The 22082-nt window shown below is 28.3% G+C and overlaps 2 protein-coding genes across 2 annotated transcripts; both read left to right on the top strand.

The window, feature by feature from the left end:
- The first annotated feature begins 1989 nt into the window (after window positions 1-1989).
- LOC108462465 (pathogen-associated molecular patterns-induced protein A70-like) lies at window positions 1990-2977 on the top strand. The gene has a single exon (XM_017762410.2). The coding sequence runs from the start codon at window positions 2082-2084 to the stop codon at window positions 2847-2849; it is 768 nt and encodes a 255-aa protein (XP_017617899.1). The 5' UTR covers window positions 1990-2081; the 3' UTR covers window positions 2850-2977.
- A 14174-nt stretch (window positions 2978-17151) lies between these two features.
- On the top strand, window positions 17152-20856 carry LOC108463523 (cytokinin dehydrogenase 3-like). Its single transcript, XM_017763451.2, has 5 exons — window positions 17152-17948; window positions 18595-18722; window positions 19005-19280; window positions 19375-19643; window positions 20401-20856. Exons 1-5 carry the CDS (start codon window positions 17336-17338, stop codon window positions 20693-20695), a joined length of 1581 nt encoding a protein of 526 aa, XP_017618940.1. The 5' UTR covers window positions 17152-17335; the 3' UTR covers window positions 20696-20856.
- The last annotated feature ends 1226 nt before the right edge of the window (window positions 20857-22082 follow it).

Raw genomic sequence — 22082 nt, 5'->3', positions numbered from 1 at the left:
ATTCATAACAATGAGAAAGAGGTAAGGGGACAATGGATCCCCTTGCCTCACCCCTTTAGCACCTTTAAAAAAACCCCACCAAGCCTACATTGATGGATACAGAAATTCTAGGAGTTGTAATGCATACCCTTATCCACTCAATAAATGTTGAAGGATACCCCACAACAAAGGGAAAGCCCCAACTTACTGAGTCAAATTGCCTTCTGCAAGTCTACTTTAAGAGCACATCGAGGAGAGATTGACTTCCTTCCATAGCCTCGAACAAGTTCTTGTGCAAGGAGGATATTATCAAAGATACGTCTTTCTTTCATGAATGTGGACTGATTTCTTGCCATGGATTTAGGTAAGTAACTTATTCAATAAGTAACTTATTCAATTTTTGAAAAAGTTGAATCATAGGGATACCTTCAACTGGAATAACCAAGATTGTTTGGAATGTGAGGGGGATGAACGACCACAGAGAAGTATTGTAAGTAGGGCAACCAAACTTCAAGTAAACGTTATATGTTTGATGGAAACTAGAATAAAGAGTAATTTGCAGCAGATTGTTGATGAATAGTTTCGGGGTTGGCATTTTTTGCTTAATCATAATGAAGATAATAATGTTAGAATATTAATTTTGTGGCAGTGTAGCATGTCTTTGAGCTTTGTTATCAGTACAGATCAAAGTATTACTTGTGAATTATGTGTTCAAGCATAGGTTTTTTACTGTTATATATGGAAGGAATGAGGGCATTGCAAGAAGAAGATTATGGAAGCATTTAGTTTATTTGCAGGCTGACAAGTCTTGGGTACTTGCTGGCGACTACAACATCATAGCAAATGTTGAAGAAAGTTTTGATCCACATAGTTGTCGTCAATTTGCAGGTTATATTTTCGATTTTCAGGACTGTACATTTACTTAGTGTTCAGGACCACCCTTGTATGTTGGTCTATCAAATCATCGAAAGAAGAGTTTTTTGGCCAAGAAACTTTGATAGGGTACTCATCATCAATGGAAGCTGACTTGCTTGTTTTGCACACATTCTGTCGTGGAATTTGTGTCTCCACAAATTTCTGGTTAAAATAATTATTTCTTGTAATTTTAAAATATTAATTTAACTTCGCGCTTTAATCTTTTTTACTTTTCAATTTATTGTCAATGTTAGTTGCTGATTGGTACTCCTAATAATATATTATTCAAAATCCTCCTCTTAAAAATATAATGTGTCTTAATAAAAAATTTAATTGTATTAATGATTTAAATTAACATATAATATCAATAACAATAGAATTATTATTAACTACACTTAAGATGATGAGATATATTCCATTTATTTATTTCTTGGAATTTTAAATATTTTTGAAAAACAGTGTCATTACTTCAAGTTCTCACTAGCATAATACCAAAAAAATAATTCAAATAATGATTAGAAATTATATTAAATTAAAGCGTAAACTACACTCTTAGTGATTAAACTATGGTTAAATTTTCGTTTTGGTCATTTAAAAAAAAAGTTACAATTTGGTTACTAAATCATTGGGCTATTAAGTTCTTTTTTAAGAAAAAGTTCTGTCAGCGAGCATCAAGCGACGATTTAGAGATCAGTATGATGGATCAATACCTATCAACGAGTAGAGAAACATATATTAGATCCAAGTCGATCTGACGGTCAATTTGGAGATCGAAAAAAAACTGTTTAAATTTTGACTCGCAAATTCTTGATGTCCAAAGTTGTTTCATGAAAAAAAAACTGAACTGTAGAAGAGAAAGAGAAAGAGAACTCTTGGTGTAGGTAATGCGAATAAAGAAAGTCATTAGTATCGATTTTAATAGCTTAATGACTTAAATGAAAACTATGAATAGTTCAATGACCAAATTATAATATTTTTTAGTTAAGTGACCAAACTAAAACTTACCTATATTTTAATGACTAATAGTGAAATTTACCCTAATAATTAAAAGTCGATATTATATTAAATTAAATTTTAAAGATTTTAAATGCCCATGCAGCAACATTTATTTTTCTACTTCGAGGCGCCTAGCACCAAATTTTCACTTCCTTTTTTTCGTCTTCTCAGCAATATACTTTCCCCTTACCATGATGTTTTCCGGTATGTCAGATTTAACGGCGACCTGGTTATCGCCGGCCTCTCTTTTCATCTTCCTCAACATAACCATCGCCACTATCTTCCTCATCTCCCGCCTCTGTCCTCACAAAACGCCCTACGTCGCTGACGACTACAACTCTTCATCATCCCCACCGCCGTCACTCCACCGACCTCCGTCGTTCCTCAGCCGCATCAAGTCTTTCAACTTCTCGACGTACAGGTTTCCTCTTTCGAACCCAGACATCGATGACGACTCAGCAGCCTATCGGCTGGAGCGAGCCCCGTCGGTTCTCGAACGAGTCAAGTCCTTCAACTTCTACAGATATTCATATTCTCCTCAAAGTCCAGAAACGGATTGTATTGAACCGGTTCAACAATCACTACTCAGCCGAGCACCGTCGCTCTTAGAGCGAGTCAAATCGTTTTACAAACCGGATTCGGTTAAACCAAACGAAACCGAACTCACTGGAACTGATTCGAACGGTTCAGAAACGGGTTTAGGTCCGGTTCATAGTGAAGTAAAAAGAGTCCAATCAGAGCCTACGGTAACACAAAGGGAATTATCAGAGAAGATGAAGAAATCAAGGCGCAAGGTGGAAAAAGAAGAGGAAGAAGTGGAGGAGACGACGCCGTTTGAAGAGGAAGATCATAGTGTTGATGCTAAAGCTGACGATTTCATTAACAAATTTAAGCAGCAACTTAAGTTGCAGAGATTGGATTCTATTTTGCGTCACAGGATGTGCTCAAATGGCAAGTAATGTAAACCTACATTTAAAAAATAATCACAAAATCGAATCATAAAATATTATTTATCGATTTGATATTACAATATCATTCGATTTAAATTTGATTATTCATAATATTTTTGTAGGTTAAATTATTAAAATAGTCACTTTTGAATATTATGTTTTAGTTACTTACATTGTTGTTATATTACAAGATAGCCACTTTGTCGTAATATCTGTTACCTTTCAAACGGTAGTTCAACGTGGTAGTTAAAATAGATTTTCATTCGACCATGAAGTTCTCAACATAGTTAGGCAACCACAATAGCAATCAATTATAGAGGTTGGTGCGTCCATTTCTTCTTCTCCTTTTTTGTCATTTTTTTTCTCTTATGGTAACAAATAATACCCAACTGGGCAAAATTTTGTATTCTATTTTCATTAAAAAAATTCAACTCTTTAACTGTCACGTCAGACTGCCGTGTAGAAGGTAATAGATCTTAACGATAGAGTGACCATTTAGTAACAAAATGATAATATAAATAACTAAAACGTAACATTTCAAACATAAACAACTAAAATGTAACTTAAGAAAAACAAAAGTGACTAATTTAATAATTTATATTATTAAAAATATATATACTAAAAAAAATGTATAGCGATGGAATAATTGTTAATGTGCATAGGCAACGGAATAGTTGTTGTGGCATTTGTCTCGTATGGAACGTGATCAGTTGTGGATGTAGATCAACTATTTCATGTCATATATTTTTTAAATGTCAATTTCAATAATTTAAATCTTAATACATAATTAATTTCATAGAAAAATTTAATACGCAACTTGTTTTTGGTAACAAAGAAAAAACCAAAGCTTGAAAGCTATAAAGTTCACATCACAGACATGGTTTCAGACAATGACATCGATAATTACAGACACATAATAAACCATTTGTGTCAGCAAATAATAATATTTAAACTGTACCAATGATATATATATATATTTGTCAAATGTGCAGAAGCATGATGTATATATTTCCCTTTAGAATATTTATAGATGGAAATATGAAAAGGTGTTTATGGGTCAGTTTTATTTGAGTTTAAGCATAATATTATACTTGCCTATGGTGGATAACTTGTTTAGGCTTGAAGGCCCCTCTCTTACAATTTAGGAAGGTTTGGGTAAAAATATTATGCTCAAAAGTGGACTTGAATAAAAATATTAGGCCCATTTAAAATATTGGCTAAGCTCGAGTTTGAATATTCAAGGCTTGAATCCGGCCAGACCCATTTTTAAGTTTATAATATTTTATATTATGTTATTTTTATATATTATGTAATTTAGAACGCATGAAAATATAAATTTATACTAAATATACAATAATACTCTAATGTAAACATTAAAATAATGTTAAGATGACTATATAACAAATTTCAATAAATAAAAAATTATCAAATATTAAAATAATTTAATATAAATATTTTAAAAAAAATTCAAAAATAATATGAGTGGGTGGGCCTAAAATGGACTTGGGTTAGGGCAAAATTTTAAGCTCATATTTTAGGTCGGGCCAGGCTTGGGCAAACATAAAACATTTTAATATCATGCTTAGACCCGACCCAATCCATAGCATTCCTACATGATATTAATATATTTTATGCTTGCCCAAGTTTGACTTGGTCCGACTCTAAATATAGACTTAAAATTTTGTCCATATTTGTTCATATTTGTCCATATTTGCAAAAGATCAACTCAAGTCCATTTTAGGCCATATATATTATTTTTAATTTTTAAAAAATATTTATATTATATTATTTTAATATTTAATAATTTTATATTTTTATTTATTGAAAATTTTATATAGTAATCTTAACATTATTTAAAGGTTTGTATTATATATTTAGTATAAGTTTATTTTTTAATGTATTCTAAATTATATAATATATAAAAATAACATAATATAAAGTATTATAAACTTAAAAATAGGTCGGGTCGAGCTTGAGCCTTGAATGTTTAAGCCTAAACCCGACCCATATTTTAAATGGGTCTAATTTTTTTATCCAAATCTATTTTTCAGGTCTACTATTTTTTCCTAAACCTTCTCAAATTTCGAATAAAGCTTTAAGTTTGGGTAAATAACCCGACCTATGAACAGGTCTAAAAATATGTATTGTTTGAAAAAAAAAATACAATCCTTAAGAAATATCAGCAAATCTTGTGATAGCAAAAACAAAATAAGCAAGAACAACAATAGATAGGATCCTCCTTGTAGCCACCGAGCTCATATATATACTCGTATCAATGGACTTATAGGAATTAGGGGTGTTTTCTATTACGATAAGGACTTCTCCATTGTAGAACTAATTTTTTGAATTAAATGGGATTTTTCATCCTAAAAAAAAACTTTTAGATTGTAGATATTAGATTAATATAATTATTTATATATATTTAAAAAATAAAAAATAAAACTATTTTTATATTGAATTAATATAATTATTTGTATATGATATATATAAACATAAAATAGTAAATCAATTATAATAATTAAATCTATAATTGTTTAATTCATTCTAATACTAATGATGAATTACATAATTGTTTATGTTGTAGTTTATAATTATGTAGTGTTGATGTATGGTCTAGCTTAAATAAACCTCATTGAAGTGAGTTTTTTTTGTCAGAATTAAATGTCTCTCGTTTTTAATGTTGTCACTAAGTTAAATATTAGGCATTGAGTTATAAGGTTATTTATTGGGTTGAGGAAGTAATTTTAAATGAATTGCCTATTAGTTACTGAACAAGCAATGAGAGATTGGTTGCTCGGCATTGAATTAGTAACTGGAACTAATTTATTAAAGACATTGAAGATATCCTTGCGTCGATGATTGAATCTATGAATCAAACAAAGATTTTACATTTGGCTAAAGTTTTTCCCTTTGAATTTTCAAAACCCCTAAATTTACTTTACTTGTTTCTTTTACTGTAAAATTATTATTGTGGATACGACCCTACTAGCCGTTATCTGCTAATATTATATTTACAAGTAGATTTTATTTTTGTAGGTCTCGATAGTCTAACACTCTTCAAATGGTCTAAGATACGCTCATTAACCTTCAAAGATTCTAAATTATATCGAGGACAATCAACTCCATCTTTTTGTTGTTCAAAATATCTCAAAAATAATATTTAATTCCTCAAAATCTTTAAAAAATTCTACAAATATAGAAAAAGTTTTATAAAAATTGAGTTGAAAATTTTACTATATTTACGACATGATTTATATGTATTCTCCATAAAGCTTTAAAATGACCATTCTTTTCTAAAAAACATGTAGAAAATAATAATTTTTTTTTTGGAAGAGATTGGGAAGAATTTTAGTGGAAAGAAAAGAGAAATGGGATGAGATATATATAAGAGAGAAAGTCTACTCTCGTAATTGCTTTCTTTGTATTAAATGGGTTGATCAAGTTAACGGACAAATAAATTTCATAATAAGATATTACAACCTAAAACTTAACGGTCATTAAAATTGAACTAATTTGCAATTTTTTTTTCTTTTTGCATGTAGGACACATTCTTATATGCAACACCCATGAATATGAAAGCATATTCAAAAAAAATTCTAAATAAAAAATAATTTTAAAAAATCACAATAATCATGTCAAAATCACATAATCGAGTTAGTACAGATAAGTTCTTAGAATATGTGTACATATATATGAAGTAAATATAGTATGCCTTGAGGCTTGGGCCCATAAAAGGTTCTATGTGGGCGTTATAATTGGTTAGTCTCGGGCTTTCCCAGCCTTTAAGACACCAAGGACTAGACGTAAAAAGACCCTTATTAAGTGTTTCAAAACGCCTTTTTTTTTTTCTTTTTCTTTTACAAGTTCGTTTTACGGTTTATATTTGGTATTTGTAACTGCTATTTTTAATAATATTATCTTTAAGGGTCAAACCTATATTTTTTTGAGAGTGTAACCATTGTACTCAACCACTTGTTGGTACTCCTTTTTCATTTTTGATTTCTTGTTTATTTCAATTATTTCAGTAAAAAGACATCTCTAGTCATTCTCTATTCTGAATATACCCATAAAAGTTTGCATTTAACTTTATGTCACCTTTTAATAGCTAGTGTCTAAAAAAGACAAAATCAAACAATTAGTTGACTATTTTGTATGTTTTTTTTTCTAATTGGATGACCAAAATGAAATTTACCAATAATTGGATGACTACAATAAATCAAGCCAACTCAAAATTAGGAAAACAAATCTACACTCAACCTAAAACAAGTCAAACAAATCCGACCTACGAACAGGTGTAATATTTTGAACATTAATCCTATTATAGGTTCTTATCATATCTGCTCTTTTCGATACCATATCTAGAACTAGGCATAGCCAATTTCAAACCTTTAAATAGGAGGATAATGCACTTCAACGTACTCGAACCCATGATCTCCTGCACTAACAATAATATTAATATTAATCGAGTTAAAATTCAATCGGCAACATTTCTAATATTTTGTATTAAAGAAAATGAGTTGAAATGCTCCATATATTAATTAATGTGGATAGTTGGACCGTCATGTTATCTTTCATTCCAAAGATCATGTAGATATGGAATCATGAGTGGTTGGGTTGTATATGTAATGCATTTCGTCATTTATTTCTTCTATATTGCTCACTCCCATTGATGATCTCATTTAGAATTCTTGTCCTGCTCATCCGTACTCTTTAAAAAAACGTATGTAAATCTTTTGAAAATTTATATAATAAAAATTATTAAGTATCAATATATATAAATATTATTTTATAGGGAAGGGACCTGTTTATATCAGTTCAACTGTTAAATTTATCGATATAATTTTACTTGTCATGTATGCAAAGTTTTAAATAAATTTGATATCTCCCTCGTATCGATCTAAAATAGTATATGTAAATCATTATTGAACAGTTGAATCGTTAAAATTTTAATTGTATAAAAAGTTACAGAAGAGATCCTCCTCTACTTTATAATATATATTATTATAGTACAATAAAATATACGAAAACGATACAGCTTGGAATTGAATATCAACATTATTTATTACTCGAGTTTTTTATTATATTCAAATCATACATTTCATTAATAACAGCAACCATATGTAATAAGAATTGAAGGTAAATAAAATCGAACTTGAGGCTTAATTAGTTCAATAATTTCATATTATAACTTTCAAGAATCGATAATATTTGATAAATTAAATTTAAAATTCGAGATTTTTTTAAATTTTAAACTAAAATGTCTTTTTTAAAAAAAACTAAATTGATTTAAATAACGTGGGGCATCATGTAATAACTAATAAGGTGTGACTAAATTTTCAAATCTGATTCTTCTAAATCATTTTTGTTTTGCTTTATTGAGTACATTAGAATAATGAAGCTTTGGACAAAATTTGAAAGTCCAATTAGTACAAAATTTTGTGACTTTCGACACAAACCATCATCTTCTTTCACACCATAAACTCGTTACTAACAAATTCCACGTTAAAAAAATTTCATAAATTTATTTAAATACCTCATTATAAGTTCTGATCATATCTGTTCTTTTTGACGTAATACGTAGAACTATTCATAGCATTTTCTCAACCTATAAATAAGAGAATAATGCGCTTCAATATACTCGAATCTATATTATACTACATTAACAATAATACACATATCGATTAAGTAAAATATTTCCATAATTTTAAATTTTAGAAAAAATACATACATGAATCAAGCAATTTTCAACAGATCAACGGTGTCCCACGAGAGCATTAATTATTTTTAAGTTATATTTTAATTTTGTCTTTCATAATGGGCATTTGATTTTCTTTTCTTTTTCTCTGTCACATCTGCGGCTATCACATTGAAAGAATCTTTTGAAAAATTTTATTTCCTTTGAATTTTTCTTCTATTTTGTCAAGAATTAAGGGTTTTTTTTTTTTTGTCATAAGAATATGATGCTTTTACTTGTAATTTTGTTGTTATTTTTCTTTATATGGCACTGTTTTTTTATTATAAATTTGCCCATGTAACATGTGGTAAATATTATATAATTTTAAAAAATTATTTGTTGAAGAAAAAAAAGGGATAATGATTTGGGACAGTCCTTTGAAAATATATATATTTGTTGGGTCAAATCCTAACATTTATTTTTTTGAGAGAGAATCAGATTAGATTTGTTTGTTCTGTACGATACCAAAATGACAGCACTGTCAGAGATTGCATTTTCTACATAAATACATCCACATACATATATATATACAATCAGAGTATCAAAATAACAGATTTTATCTGTTGGGGCTCAAGGTTCATGAGTGAAACAGTAAAATTATTCTTATACATATATATAATAAAAATAGGGGTTGGAGATTAGAGGTGCTGATGGACTGAACCTCAATAGAATTTTAGGTTTAGGTTCGGTTTAATTTAGAAAATCAGCTTAAAATTTTATTTAAGTATGGTTCGAATAAAATATTAAAATTGAACTCGGTTTGGCCTAGCCCACTGTATTAAAATATTTTTATATTATTATTTTTATATAAAATAAATTTAAAAATAAGATATATCAAAAAACTAAAAATATTAAAATTAATGTTTCTCAACAAATTGAAAATATACTAAAATTATTTATCTTGAAATAACATTAAGATAGGTGCAACTTAGTAAGCAAATACCTCTAAAATAATAGCGAAATTAATAATAAAATAAGAGTGATATAATATTAAACAATAACAACAAAATAGTAACAATATAATAGTAAAATAACACCAAAATAGAGAATACTTTTGATCTGGGCATACTTGAAAAAAGAACTTAATTTTCTAATAATGAAACTAAAAGAGAATACTTGCCTAAACTATATGATCCTTTCTTGCATGGATCCTATCGCGAAAGAATAAAAAAATGGGTTTCTCCTTTAAGCATAAATCAAACTTTAAAAAAAAATGGATCCGTTTTAGATAAATAAAATTTATGCTCTACTTCTTACTACTGATTATCACAAACTTGAACAAACACTAGATACACTCAATATAAAATCATTCGCAATAGAAAAAAAACTCTCTTTATTGAAATTAACAGAAGATGAATAGGGAAATATCGATTCCGAGGATCGAGTCAAAATTTTGAAATTTTTATTCACTAAAGTTATAACTAATCCCAACAATCAAACAATTAGAAAAAAATCTATTGGAATAAAAGAAATAAGTAAAAAAGTTCCTTGATGGTCATACAAATTAATCGAAAATTTAGAACAACAGGGGGGAGAAAACGAGGAAAAAGCAATAACAAAAACAGTGAAAACAGTAGCAAGTTTTTTTTTGCAAATTCAGGTTGAGCCAGGGTAAAAAAAAAGCTTACCCGAGGCTCGGACCGTTTAGAAAATAGGCCTTGTTTTTTTTGCCGAAGCTCATTTTTCGGACTTATATTTTTTTCCAAACCCTCCCACTTTTTGGACAGGCCTTCGGGTCAGGTCAAACCATCAGGTCTATTGGAGATTCTCTATTATAGCTATAGGAATTGAATCAAATTAATCACTCTATTATGTAATGGATTAATTTAATCTCTATACTATTAAAAAGAATTAAATAAGTCTAAATTGTAACAAAGTTAACATTTGCAGTATAAAAATATTTTTTAAATTATAGTTTAATTATGAACAAAAGATTCATAAAAACTTTAAAATTATTAACTTTGTTAAACGGTAAATGATAACTTTATTATAATTTGGCCTTATTTGATTCCTTTTAATAGTATAATGACTAAATTGATCCATTTAGTAATAGAGAGACTAATTTAATCAGTCCCTATAATAGAGGAACATTTCAAGTATGTACACCTATATATTTATACATAATAATCATATGAAATTATGTTCGTAAATGGACCATGGAGATCTCTATACTAGGAGTTGGATTGCATTTTGTCCTTTCTACTCAAAAAATGAGTAAATTAGACTCTACACATTAGATCAAAGAGAAAACTAGTCATTATGATAAAAAAATCCATCCGTTTCTACTGTTAAATATTGGCGCGGAGGGATTAATTCAAGCATAATAGATGAAATTTTTAATATACTATGAAATTCATGGAATTTTTTATGTGGATGGACTAATTCAAGCAATCAAACAATGGCATGCCATCAATTAACAGTAGAAATTGATGAAACTTGTAACAAAAGGACCAATTTGCTATTTGATTTTATGTACAAAGATTGATTTATCTATTTTTTTTTTAAATAAATAGGGTAAAATGCTATCTGATTCTTAATACAAGAACTTTCATTATAGTTTTACCAAATATATTTATATATAAATAAAAGCAAACGAGTAAAAGATGCTGCATAAATAACCCGACCTAAAGAATATATCACTATATAGGGTGTCACGTTTTCTTTTATGCTTGAAATTAAATAGAAGAGAAGAGAATATAATATATAGGTTCCTATAAATTCACATGTTTAGATTATGACACATTAAAAGTTTTATAATAATTAAATATTTTTTATTAAAATAGTAATATTAAATGTTTAAGATTAAGGGCTTGAATTTTTTATCCAAGTTAGTCCTTAAACTTAGCGATTATTCTTGTATTGGGATCTGAACTTAACAATTGTTTCTACATTAGAGCTTGAACTTTAGGTCCAGGGATTAACTTAGATTGAAAAGAAGTTTAGGCCTCAATGTTGGTTAATTTTTTTAAATTCAAAACTAAATTAACACAATATATAAATGTTGAAGACTAAAATTACTATTATACCAATTTTAAAAACTATCACATCATCTTTCGGTGATTAAAAAAGATATAATCGAAACATGTTTAACCATTTATTAAACGAGTATTGTCTTAAAACAATGGCATAGCAATGGTGACTAAAGAACAAAATACAAGTACAATGGCACGCAAAAACTCTGGGGGAAAAAGGAAAAAAAGAAGACATAATCTGTTGCAAGAGATGAACTTCACAGATTCTGTTGTGGTAGGAAGGCATCAATGGAGTACGGATAGCATGATTGATTGAGGTAACAAAAGATGGGAGGATGATGATGCTGTGAGAGAGTATCCAAATCTTAATCTTTTTGGTACCAATTTGGACTGCAACTGGGACCCAAAATTCGTACAAACACAACTTTGGCTTCATATTATAATATTGGACTATCATCATTCAAACATATCTGATATTTGCAGATACGTACTCGGAATATGAGGTTGATTCTTTTGAAGTTGCAGGCCACTGCAAAAATTCATACATCACAAGCAATATATATATATAATAATGGTAGATGGTTCATTCGGGATCATATATAAATATAATATATGTTGATATTAAGTAAGAATTATGGTGGTTGATGATGGTTCACTCGGTGAGATAATTGTAGGAGATGTTATTAGTGTTTGGAAGAGAGAGTTGGAGCGATATCTTGAATTTTTGACCTTAAAAGGGTCTTATAATAGGCGCGTATTACATGCTGGTTCTAATCGATATATAGATATCATTTTCTTTTAGATATGAGTAGGGTGAGTATTCGATCGAGTCCAGTTGAATCGAGTCAAAAAATTTTGAGTTAGTCGAGTTGACAAATTCTATTTTAGTAACTGAACTCAATTTTAATTTTTTTCGAATTGAATCGAATCGAGGCAAAAAATTTCAAGTAAAATCGAGTCAAGTTAATGAATCTTATTATTTATACTTAATATTGCGTTTAGATGGGTCGATTATTTAATTAGTAAACGAAGTATAAGATTATTTAACTACATGAATAATATAATAAAACTTAATGGGTTAACATTTATCAAAATGACGTATTTTTATCTTTTAATTTAATTATTTTAAATTTTAACTTTTTAAAAAAGTAAACATTTATCAAAACAACGTAGTTTTGTCTTTTTTTATTCGGATTTTCGGATAATTTGAATTGTGTAATTCATATTTGAGTCAAACCGAAAAACTTAATTTTTTATTCGAATTGATCCGAATAAGTTGATTAATTCAAAAATTCGAACTATTTAATTTAAAATTTAAATTTTTTATCGAGTTTTTCAAATCAAATCGAATTTTGCTCACCCTTAAATATGAGTTGCCTTGACAAAACAATAGTAGATATAATCTACAAATATCTCTCATCTATCCGATGTGATCCCCATAGTGCATGCTTGCGTTGTTGTGGGCTTATGTAATGGAAGGTGTACTACAAAAGGTAAATTCGCGAAGCGTAGGTATAACAATAAATTAATACCGTTCTTTTATTTTCGTTGACATAACTCATTTCCTTTAAATCTATTCCTATCAAATTGATTGTAATTAACGCATTAATTGATATCATATTCATTCGAATTAATATAATATAATAAAAACTTGAATTTAAAAGAACTTAAAACTCAAAACGAATCAAATCTAAAATTTATCTAAATTTAGAATAATCTGAACCCTATTGACCCAATGGCTCCTACTATTCTAGGATGTATATTCTAGCTTATCTGCTGAAAATCTGTGCTGTAAAACACCCTAATAGACAGCCAAAAGCACCTATAGCAAGTTGCATTTGCAAGTGGGATCGTTTGGTCAAACTTTTTTCCTTTTACCTTAGGTGCTCCAATAAGTACCTTCCACCCACGGGCATGACAGCAAATCTTCTTCACCATGCTCGATATTTGTATCCCATACATATTCAATTATAAATATAAAAATATTGTTTTTTAAAATTAATTAAATACATTATAATATTTATAAAAAGATTAAATATATTCATATCAAACATATAATTCGATGTAACACAGTTTATAGCTGTCAATTATGGGAACTGGTGAAAGAGAAATATGGTTAAGTTCAAATCAATCGAAAAGATATTCCTTACACTCTTCACATGATGAGCCAACTTTATTTTGGCAAATTAAAGAACAAATTCATATGCTGCGTAATTAAGAAACGTGCTTCAATTATTTGTACTTCATTTCATTTTTCATGCACGTATGGGTTTAGATATGATTGCTGTACGTGATAAGGGATCACAGTGGACATAGATTTTGGCGGTGCAAAGTTATTGCCTTTTTTATTATATAATTTACGACGATTCGAATTGATTTTCGATTTTTATTTTAGGACCACGTGATCTTGTAGAGTGATTTTGATCTTAAAAATATATTCAGTATCTTATTATGTCTTCCTTCTTTTCTCTATTATGTCCTTACAAAATTTTCAAAATAATGAAAATCTTAAAATTTAAAATAAAAATATTAATAGAGCGTTGAACTATTAGAAAATGATAATATTCTTATTTCATACAAACTTTTCCGTAAATATTATCAAAACCTTTTAATCCTATAAACAGGATTAAGAAATAATGATGTTTTTCTTTAGTTGATTTTAATAATTTAAATATAGGTTAAAAGCACATGGTAAATATATATAGGATTATTATATTGACACCTATAGAACAACTCATTTAAAAGAATATATATGAATTCTCCCTTTGCCCCACTTTTCATAATGTTTTGAAGTTGACATTCATGATTAGGAAAATTCACTACCTCACTTTTTTCAAATGATTTTACATGTATAATAATAATAATAATAATAATAATTTGTAGAATGATTTTACATGTATAATAATAATAATAATAATAATTTGTAGATCCAGTCTTGGAGTTGTTTGAGAGTGCAGATATCCAAAGTGTAAGGCTAGAAGGGGCTAAAAATAAAATATTTTTTCAATTTTTAATATGGGAAAAAAATTTAGGACCCCAAAAGTTTTCAGCTTTTATCGTATTATATTTTATAATTTCTTTTAAAAGACATCTAATTTATTATTTGTCTAAAACCCCAAAAATATCAAGAACGGACATGATGATTTGATATATATGGATGGTGAAAAATTTTAACTTTTGGCTAACTTTTTACCGCATATAATAAAAAATTGTAATTTGAAGATAAGTGTAATTTAATTATAATTCATGAATTAATAATTATTTCAAATTTTAAAGCGGATAGAGACAGGAAAAAAAAATTAGTCTCAAAAATTAAAATTATGATTTAATTAAATAATAAAATCTCAAATTAACCTTTAAAAAATTTATAATTCAATTTCGTTTTTATGCATCCCAATTATGTGGAGGCACCATTGTTTTCACTGTATGATGTTAGGTATAAAGAGACCTAACTATCACTGTTTTGCCATGTGAGTATGGCATGCTTAGTTGTTATCAGCATATACAGTTTCTTGATGTTCCCATCGGACATTGATCTTTCTTACATTTGATTTGTCATGTTTCTTAATATTTTAGACAATTGCATGTTGCACATGAATGTTAAACATTATATTCTTAACTACATTTTAAGATTAATACAAGCTATATAGGTGCATGGAAATTGTTGAAGGGTCTCCTATCTGACAGGTCTTTATACCTATCAGATCTTTAGGTCAAAGATTTTCCTTTTGAATTTATGTTCTTTTTTTTAGTCTAAATACTTGAATTCCAACCGTATCTAGGACATAATTTATATCATTATACAATTTCAATATAATTTATTTTTTATAAAAAATATTATAGATGCTTGGATTATTATTTTTAATATTTGTATATAATTGTTTTATTATTTTTAATATTTGTATATAATTGTTGAATTAAATATTAAATCTAATTGATGAAATTATTGTCTACTAAAAAATATGGTTAAATTAATTATTAATTGGTCATTTCATTAAAATTTCATTTATTTTATACTATTAAAAGACAATAACATATAGTATGCCACATGTACCTCATATTGACGTACAAGGATCGATTTTTAACGGTAGTAATAAATAACCATTTTGCTCTTTGATCTAATATATAGAGACTAATTTACCCATTTTTTAGTAGAGGCAACAAAATGCTATCCGATCTCAAATATAGGGGCCTCTATAATACTTTTACTAATAAAGGGAAACATATAATTTTCTTCCTTGTGCATGGCATGATACTTGTCCTCTAGTTATATTTTATTGTTGAATGCAAATTGCTTTTTTAATATTGCTAGATAATATAGTTGATGTCTATATATATATATATATATATGAGATAAGTTTAGATCCTATAATTAAACTTAATTAATTTTGTTCTCCAAAGTCTTTTGAAAGTTTGAAACTTCATTAATTAATTCAAAAGAGTTTGATAATTAGTAGGATAAATTTTTAATTCAGCTTTAAAACAAAATGGGAATTGTTAATTAATTAGTGTTTTCTTAAAGAAAACTTTTTTTGGAAATTTATTCAAGTTTTTAAAGAAATTTTAATTATATATCACACATTACATGCAATAATTAAGTTATAAAATTATTTATTTAAAAAAATGATTATGTGGGATGATTCAAATGAAAATGTTTTGGCATGATTTATACAAATTTTTTTATATTTAATATAAAAATAAAATAAAAATTAAATAATTTGATAGGTTAAATTTTATATCTCAATGATTCCACCCTCATATATCTGGAATTGAAAGTTGGAAATTTTCTAATCCAACCACAAAAAAAAAAGAATTTTTTTTTAAAAAAATTGCCTTAGTTCATAAAATTCCTCAAAACCTAAAAATAAAAAGCAATTGAATATGCTTTAGATGATTACCTAATTTTGACCAAACTTGCATCCTAAAATAGCAAGAGTATAAAATAATAATATATTTTAAACAATATAATTTATCGAATCTGAAGCCAAATTGACCCAATATTGACTAATTTTGACCATAAGATCATGATCGGACGGTGTAAAATAACTCGGCTTTGGGTCCCCCACAAGTAATAAAAATCCATGTGGGTGAGTGGTTAACTGGCTATAGCTATAGCCAGAGGAATCTTTGATGATAATTAATAATAATACTAATCATAGTAGTGATAATCATAGTAATAAAATACACAAAGCATGAGCGACTTTAGAAGTTTTTTTACTAATTGAAGAATTTATTCTCAATTTTTTAAATGGTTCAAACTGTAATTTTATCTTTTATAATGTGTTTTAGCATATTTGAACTCATATCCTTTTGTATTTACAACAATATTAATACCGATTGAGCTAAGACTCAATCGACTTATAATAATTTGAGTAGTTATAATTATTTGGATATATATATTATTTATAATAAATAATAATAGATTCTCAAATTGTCAATTAAAATCATTTGATTTTTTTTATAAAAAATTTACATTATTCTTAATCAATTTAAGAAAATAATAATAATTACGTAATGTTTTATAAATATAATTTTGACTAGCACTAGATACTGATTAACAATACAAATATACAATACAGATAGCCAACGACGTCGTTTCCTTCGGCTCTAACCTTCTATCATTTCCATGCAAACTTTCCTATGCACTATATATAACCATCTTCTCCCTTTGAACATCTCATAGAAAAATAAGCTAAGACATAGCCTTTTTTTCTTTCCCTTTTCGCTTCCATTTTTTTTCCATTAATTTTCATTTTCTCTTTAATTCAAAAAGAAAAAAGAAAGAAATAATGGTGATGAGTTTTCAATTTCCAGCTTATTTCACAGCTATATTCATTATAACCCGTGTGATGTCCATCATGAAGATATCAAAGCCGTTAGATGTCCATCACAAGGATATCAGAGCCGTTGATCTTGCAACCAAGCTCTCCGTCGACCCTTCTGCTGTCGAATCAGCCTCTCGAGACTTTGGCGGGATCGTAAAAGCCGAACCCGAAGCAGTTCTTCACCCTTCAGCACCACAAGACATTGCTGCACTCATAAAATTCAGCTACTCCAATTCAGTTCCTTTTGGTATAGCAGCCAAAGGGCACGGTCATTCTGTCAGGGGTCAAGCGATGGCGGAAAACGGGGTGGTGGTGGACATGAGATCGATGGCGAATAAACGTCGGAACGGAACCGGAATCCGGGTCTCGATAGACAGGCTTTACGCCGATGTCGGCGGCGAACAGCTTTGGATCGACGTGTTGAATGCGACGTTGGAATACGGACTTGCACCCGTTTCTTGGACCGATTATTTGTACTTAACCGTCGGCGGAACGCTCTCCAATGCTGGAATCAGTGGACAAACTTTTCGTTACGGTCCTCAGATCAGTAATGTTCTTGAAATGGATGTTATAACAGGTATCTGATTTCGTATTCTTTTTCAATTTTTAATCTCGAGTTGGGTTCAGTATTCTTTTGTCCTGTTCACAAAGATTCGAACAATAAACTCATTTTTCAGCATTCTTTGGGTAAAATTACCATATACAACATTATAATAAGAATCGAATCATTCAAAAATAAATAGATTAATTTATATATATTAGATAAAAAATCGACTCTATACATTAAATTAAAGTACATGTGACATGACACGTGTAATTATTTAATTATTTTAATTACTTTAATTTTAACAGTAAAATTAAATGAAATTTTAACCAAAAAAATCAATTTATTTTTAGTCTAATTTATAAAAATTTTAAATAAAATAAATAAAATACAATTTAACTCACTTCTATAATACTTTTATACATTTCTTAGCTGGTGCCTGACGGTTGATCATATGTACATTTAATTTTAAATGGCAGTCCATTTCATGCCAACCTATTGAAATAATTTTCTATAAATGTATTCGTTCTAGGGTCCCCACTAGGAAACCCCATAGGACAAAAGTTCAAACGGTGATCATCATCACCATCATCATCATCATCATTTCTATAATATTGTATGTTGGTTGCATCATGCATGCATGCAGTTATTTACGAGCAAATTTTATTTTTAAATTCAGGGAAAGCCGATTTTTTGACATGCTCGCCGAGGATGAATTCAGAGCTTTTTTATGCTGTTCTTGGAGGTTTAGGACAATTTGGAATAATAACCAGAGCAAGAATTCCACTTCAACCAGCACCGAAAAGGGTAATATTAGGTTTTTTAACTAGGTCAAAGAATGAAGAAATTAGTCTCTTTCCGATAAAATTTTTATATGGTTAAAAATTGGTCCGTATATATTATAGTACGAGAAGATAAAAGAATGAAAATTTTAATTGAAATAATTAATTTGCTCTTTAATATAGAGGAGACAAAAAGTAATTTGATTCTTAATAAGAAAATTTTTATTGTACTTTTATGGTAAATATTGTTACAAATTATTAACATTGTGGACTTAAATAATTGGTTGATTTAATTATTTTTAAACAGGTAAAATGGGTTCGACTACTGTACGATGATTTTTCATCATTCACCAAAGATCAAGAGCTTTTAATCTCAAAAAATGGAAGAAAAGATAAAAGTGCATTGGATTATTTAGAAGGTTCATTGCTTATGGATCAAGGCTCACCAGATAACTGGAGATCGTCCTTTTTTCCAAATAAAGATCATCCCAAAATAATCTCATTGATAACCAAACATGGAATCATATACTGCCTTGAAATCGTTAAGCATTACGATGATCGAACAAAACACACAGTCGACAAGGTAAACTAAAAATAATGGTCGAATTTGTCGGTGTCGTAAAATTATAAGTAGTGCATATCATATTGATTTTGTATGTTTTTTTTTTTTATTGCAGGAGATGGAACAGGTTCTGCAAGGTTTGAATTACATGCCTGGATTTATATTTGGAAAAGACGTTGGGTATGAAGAGTTTTTGAATAGGGTTCGAAGTGGGGAACTGAAGCTTAAATCACAAGGATTATGGGATGTTCCACATCCATGGTTGAATCTTTTTATACCTAAATCTCAGATATCGGATTTCAACAATGGTGTTTTTAGAGGCATTGTTCTTGAACGGAATATTACTACAGGACCTGTCCTCGTTTATCCTATGAACAGCCAAAAGTAAGTATTTCTTTTTGGGCTCTTTTGATTAAATGCCTCGAACTATCACCTATATTCTAAATTGGTCCACATCTGATTGAGGAGTTCAAGTCAGCTTAGTTTTCAATTTAAGCATTAAATGTTGTTTGAGTATGCTGTGTACGGAGGCGAAGCCGGAATTTTTATTTTTTTTTGTGGAGGGTCGAAATTATTAAGTTATAATATTTTTTTATGAAATCTAAAAATGCAATTTCACCCTTGTATTAGATTATATTTTTATAGTTTTTAGGATTAAATCAAAATTTCATCTTTTTAGAAGCTAAATTACAATTTTTCATACATTAATCTATAATTTTATAAATTTTAAACGGTTTAAAACATAATTTTTCCATTTTAGGATGCCAAGGCACTACTCTTCTTTCACCCCTATGTGTGTGTACCTACCATATTGACAATTTAGATCTAACATATTAAAGAAAATGTAATGCCAATAAAGTTTAGGAAAATTATTTCATTAATTTAACACGTCAAATCTAATTTATTCATAATGTATGTATACACTTATTTACAATTTAATCCATGTATTTTAAATATTATCCATGTAAAATATGAACGGTCGTTTAATATTAAAATTGAAAATTAAACTACAAGAAAGACTTAATTGATACGATGACTAATTTAAGTAAATAAAATTTTTTTAACCAAAAACTTGATCATCATGAATTTTATATATAAAGCATAAAATAATGAACAATTTGAATGTTTGAATTAATGGCAGGTGGGATGATAGGATGTCAGCTGTAATACCAGATGAAGAAATATTCTACACAGTGGGTTTTTTACATTCAAGTGGATTTGATACTTGGAAAGCTTTTGAAGACCAAAATAAAGACATAATGAGGTTTTGTAATAAAACTGGAATTATGCTTAAGCAATACCTTCCTCATTACAGTACTAAAGAAGAATGGGTTCATCATTTTGGCTCAAAATGGAAGGTTTTTCAACACAGAAAATATCAATTTGATCCAAGAATGTTATTGTCACCAGGCCAGAGAATTTTCAATAATAATTAAATCCTAATTTTTTTTTTGTATTTTTTAGGGTTATTAATTAGGAGGAAAAATAATTACTATGTCTAATCTTTTCATGGTTTGTTAGGGTAACTTTTTTTCCATGTATTCTTTAAGGGTTTTTTTTCAAGAAAATTTTACCCATGTAATGAAAATTATTAAAATTTTTTACATAGAATGTTATTTTTATATGTATTTTTTTTCAATTTTTACTTGTGTTTAAAAATTATCCACTCTTCACGTAATAAAATTATATATAAAATTTGATTTAATATGTCATTTAATACATGAATTTTGATTTGGTATAATGATAAACATAAAAATTTGATTGCAATTCAGACATACACATAAAAATTTGATTTTGATTCGGTTGTACACCTTTTAAAATAATAAATACAATAGTTTGTTTTATATTGGATCTTAATATAATCATTCATGAATGCAATATATAAACGTATAAGTTGATAATGTTATTAGTGGTTTGTTAAAACTGAATCAAATTAAATTTTCATTTATAAAATTACACAAAATCAAAGTTCATGTATAACATTACACATTAAATAAAAATTCATGTATAATTTTAATATTTATCTCTATTAACGAGTGAGGTAAACAAGGTGAAGAAGATGGTAGTAGAATGGAAGAGAATGAAGCAAAGGCTGGGAAGGGTTTTAACTTTTTAAAGACTCAAGATATCAAGAAGAAGGAGTGTCTATGTGAATGTGTATAAGCTATTTGCATGACCCTTCTACAGTGGGGACAAGCTTGAATACCCTTAGCGATGATGATGATACTACATTTTAAGATGAGACATTCTAGGGTAATTAACAATCAATTTCTCTAGACCTCCACATAGCTTTCACATAATTTTAGCGAAGTTATCCCTTTTTAAAAATTATTAAGTTTAGGTTCGTGAACCCTAAGTTCGCAATATAGTTGGTCTCATTGAGGGACACGTGTTTAACTCTCTATGAATGCACTATAACATCAGTGAGGCTAGCTACACATGATATAACAATCCCTTATTTTAAAACATAATTTTTTTTCTAGGGTTTTTCTCACCATTTTATTAATTAGTTTGGTTGGGTTTATGTGGATCTAATGGCCCTCTTGGTATGAAGTATAATATTCCATATTCTTAAACCTTTTTCAATGTTTAATTAGAATAAGTTTATTGGATGATTGTGGATCTTAATTGAAAATAGCCACTATACCTACATTTGAAATGATAAGGTTGGTAGGATTATTCTTTAATACAATAGCGGTGTGAAATCAAAAATTTTCATGTATTTCATTTATTTATTTATTTTAATTTTTTTAAAATATACTTATATACACTTTTATTATTAAATTACTTGTTGAAAGTAATGTTTTAAGTCAATTGATGTTA

The sequence above is a fragment of the Gossypium arboreum genome, chromosome 13, assembly GCF_025698485.1.
Source record: "Gossypium arboreum isolate Shixiya-1 chromosome 13, ASM2569848v2, whole genome shotgun sequence".
In the NCBI taxonomy this organism is placed as follows: Eukaryota; Viridiplantae; Streptophyta; class Magnoliopsida; order Malvales; family Malvaceae; genus Gossypium; species Gossypium arboreum.
Note: the sequence above shows the minus strand (reverse complement) of the source record. Positions and strands in the feature narration are given on the sequence as shown.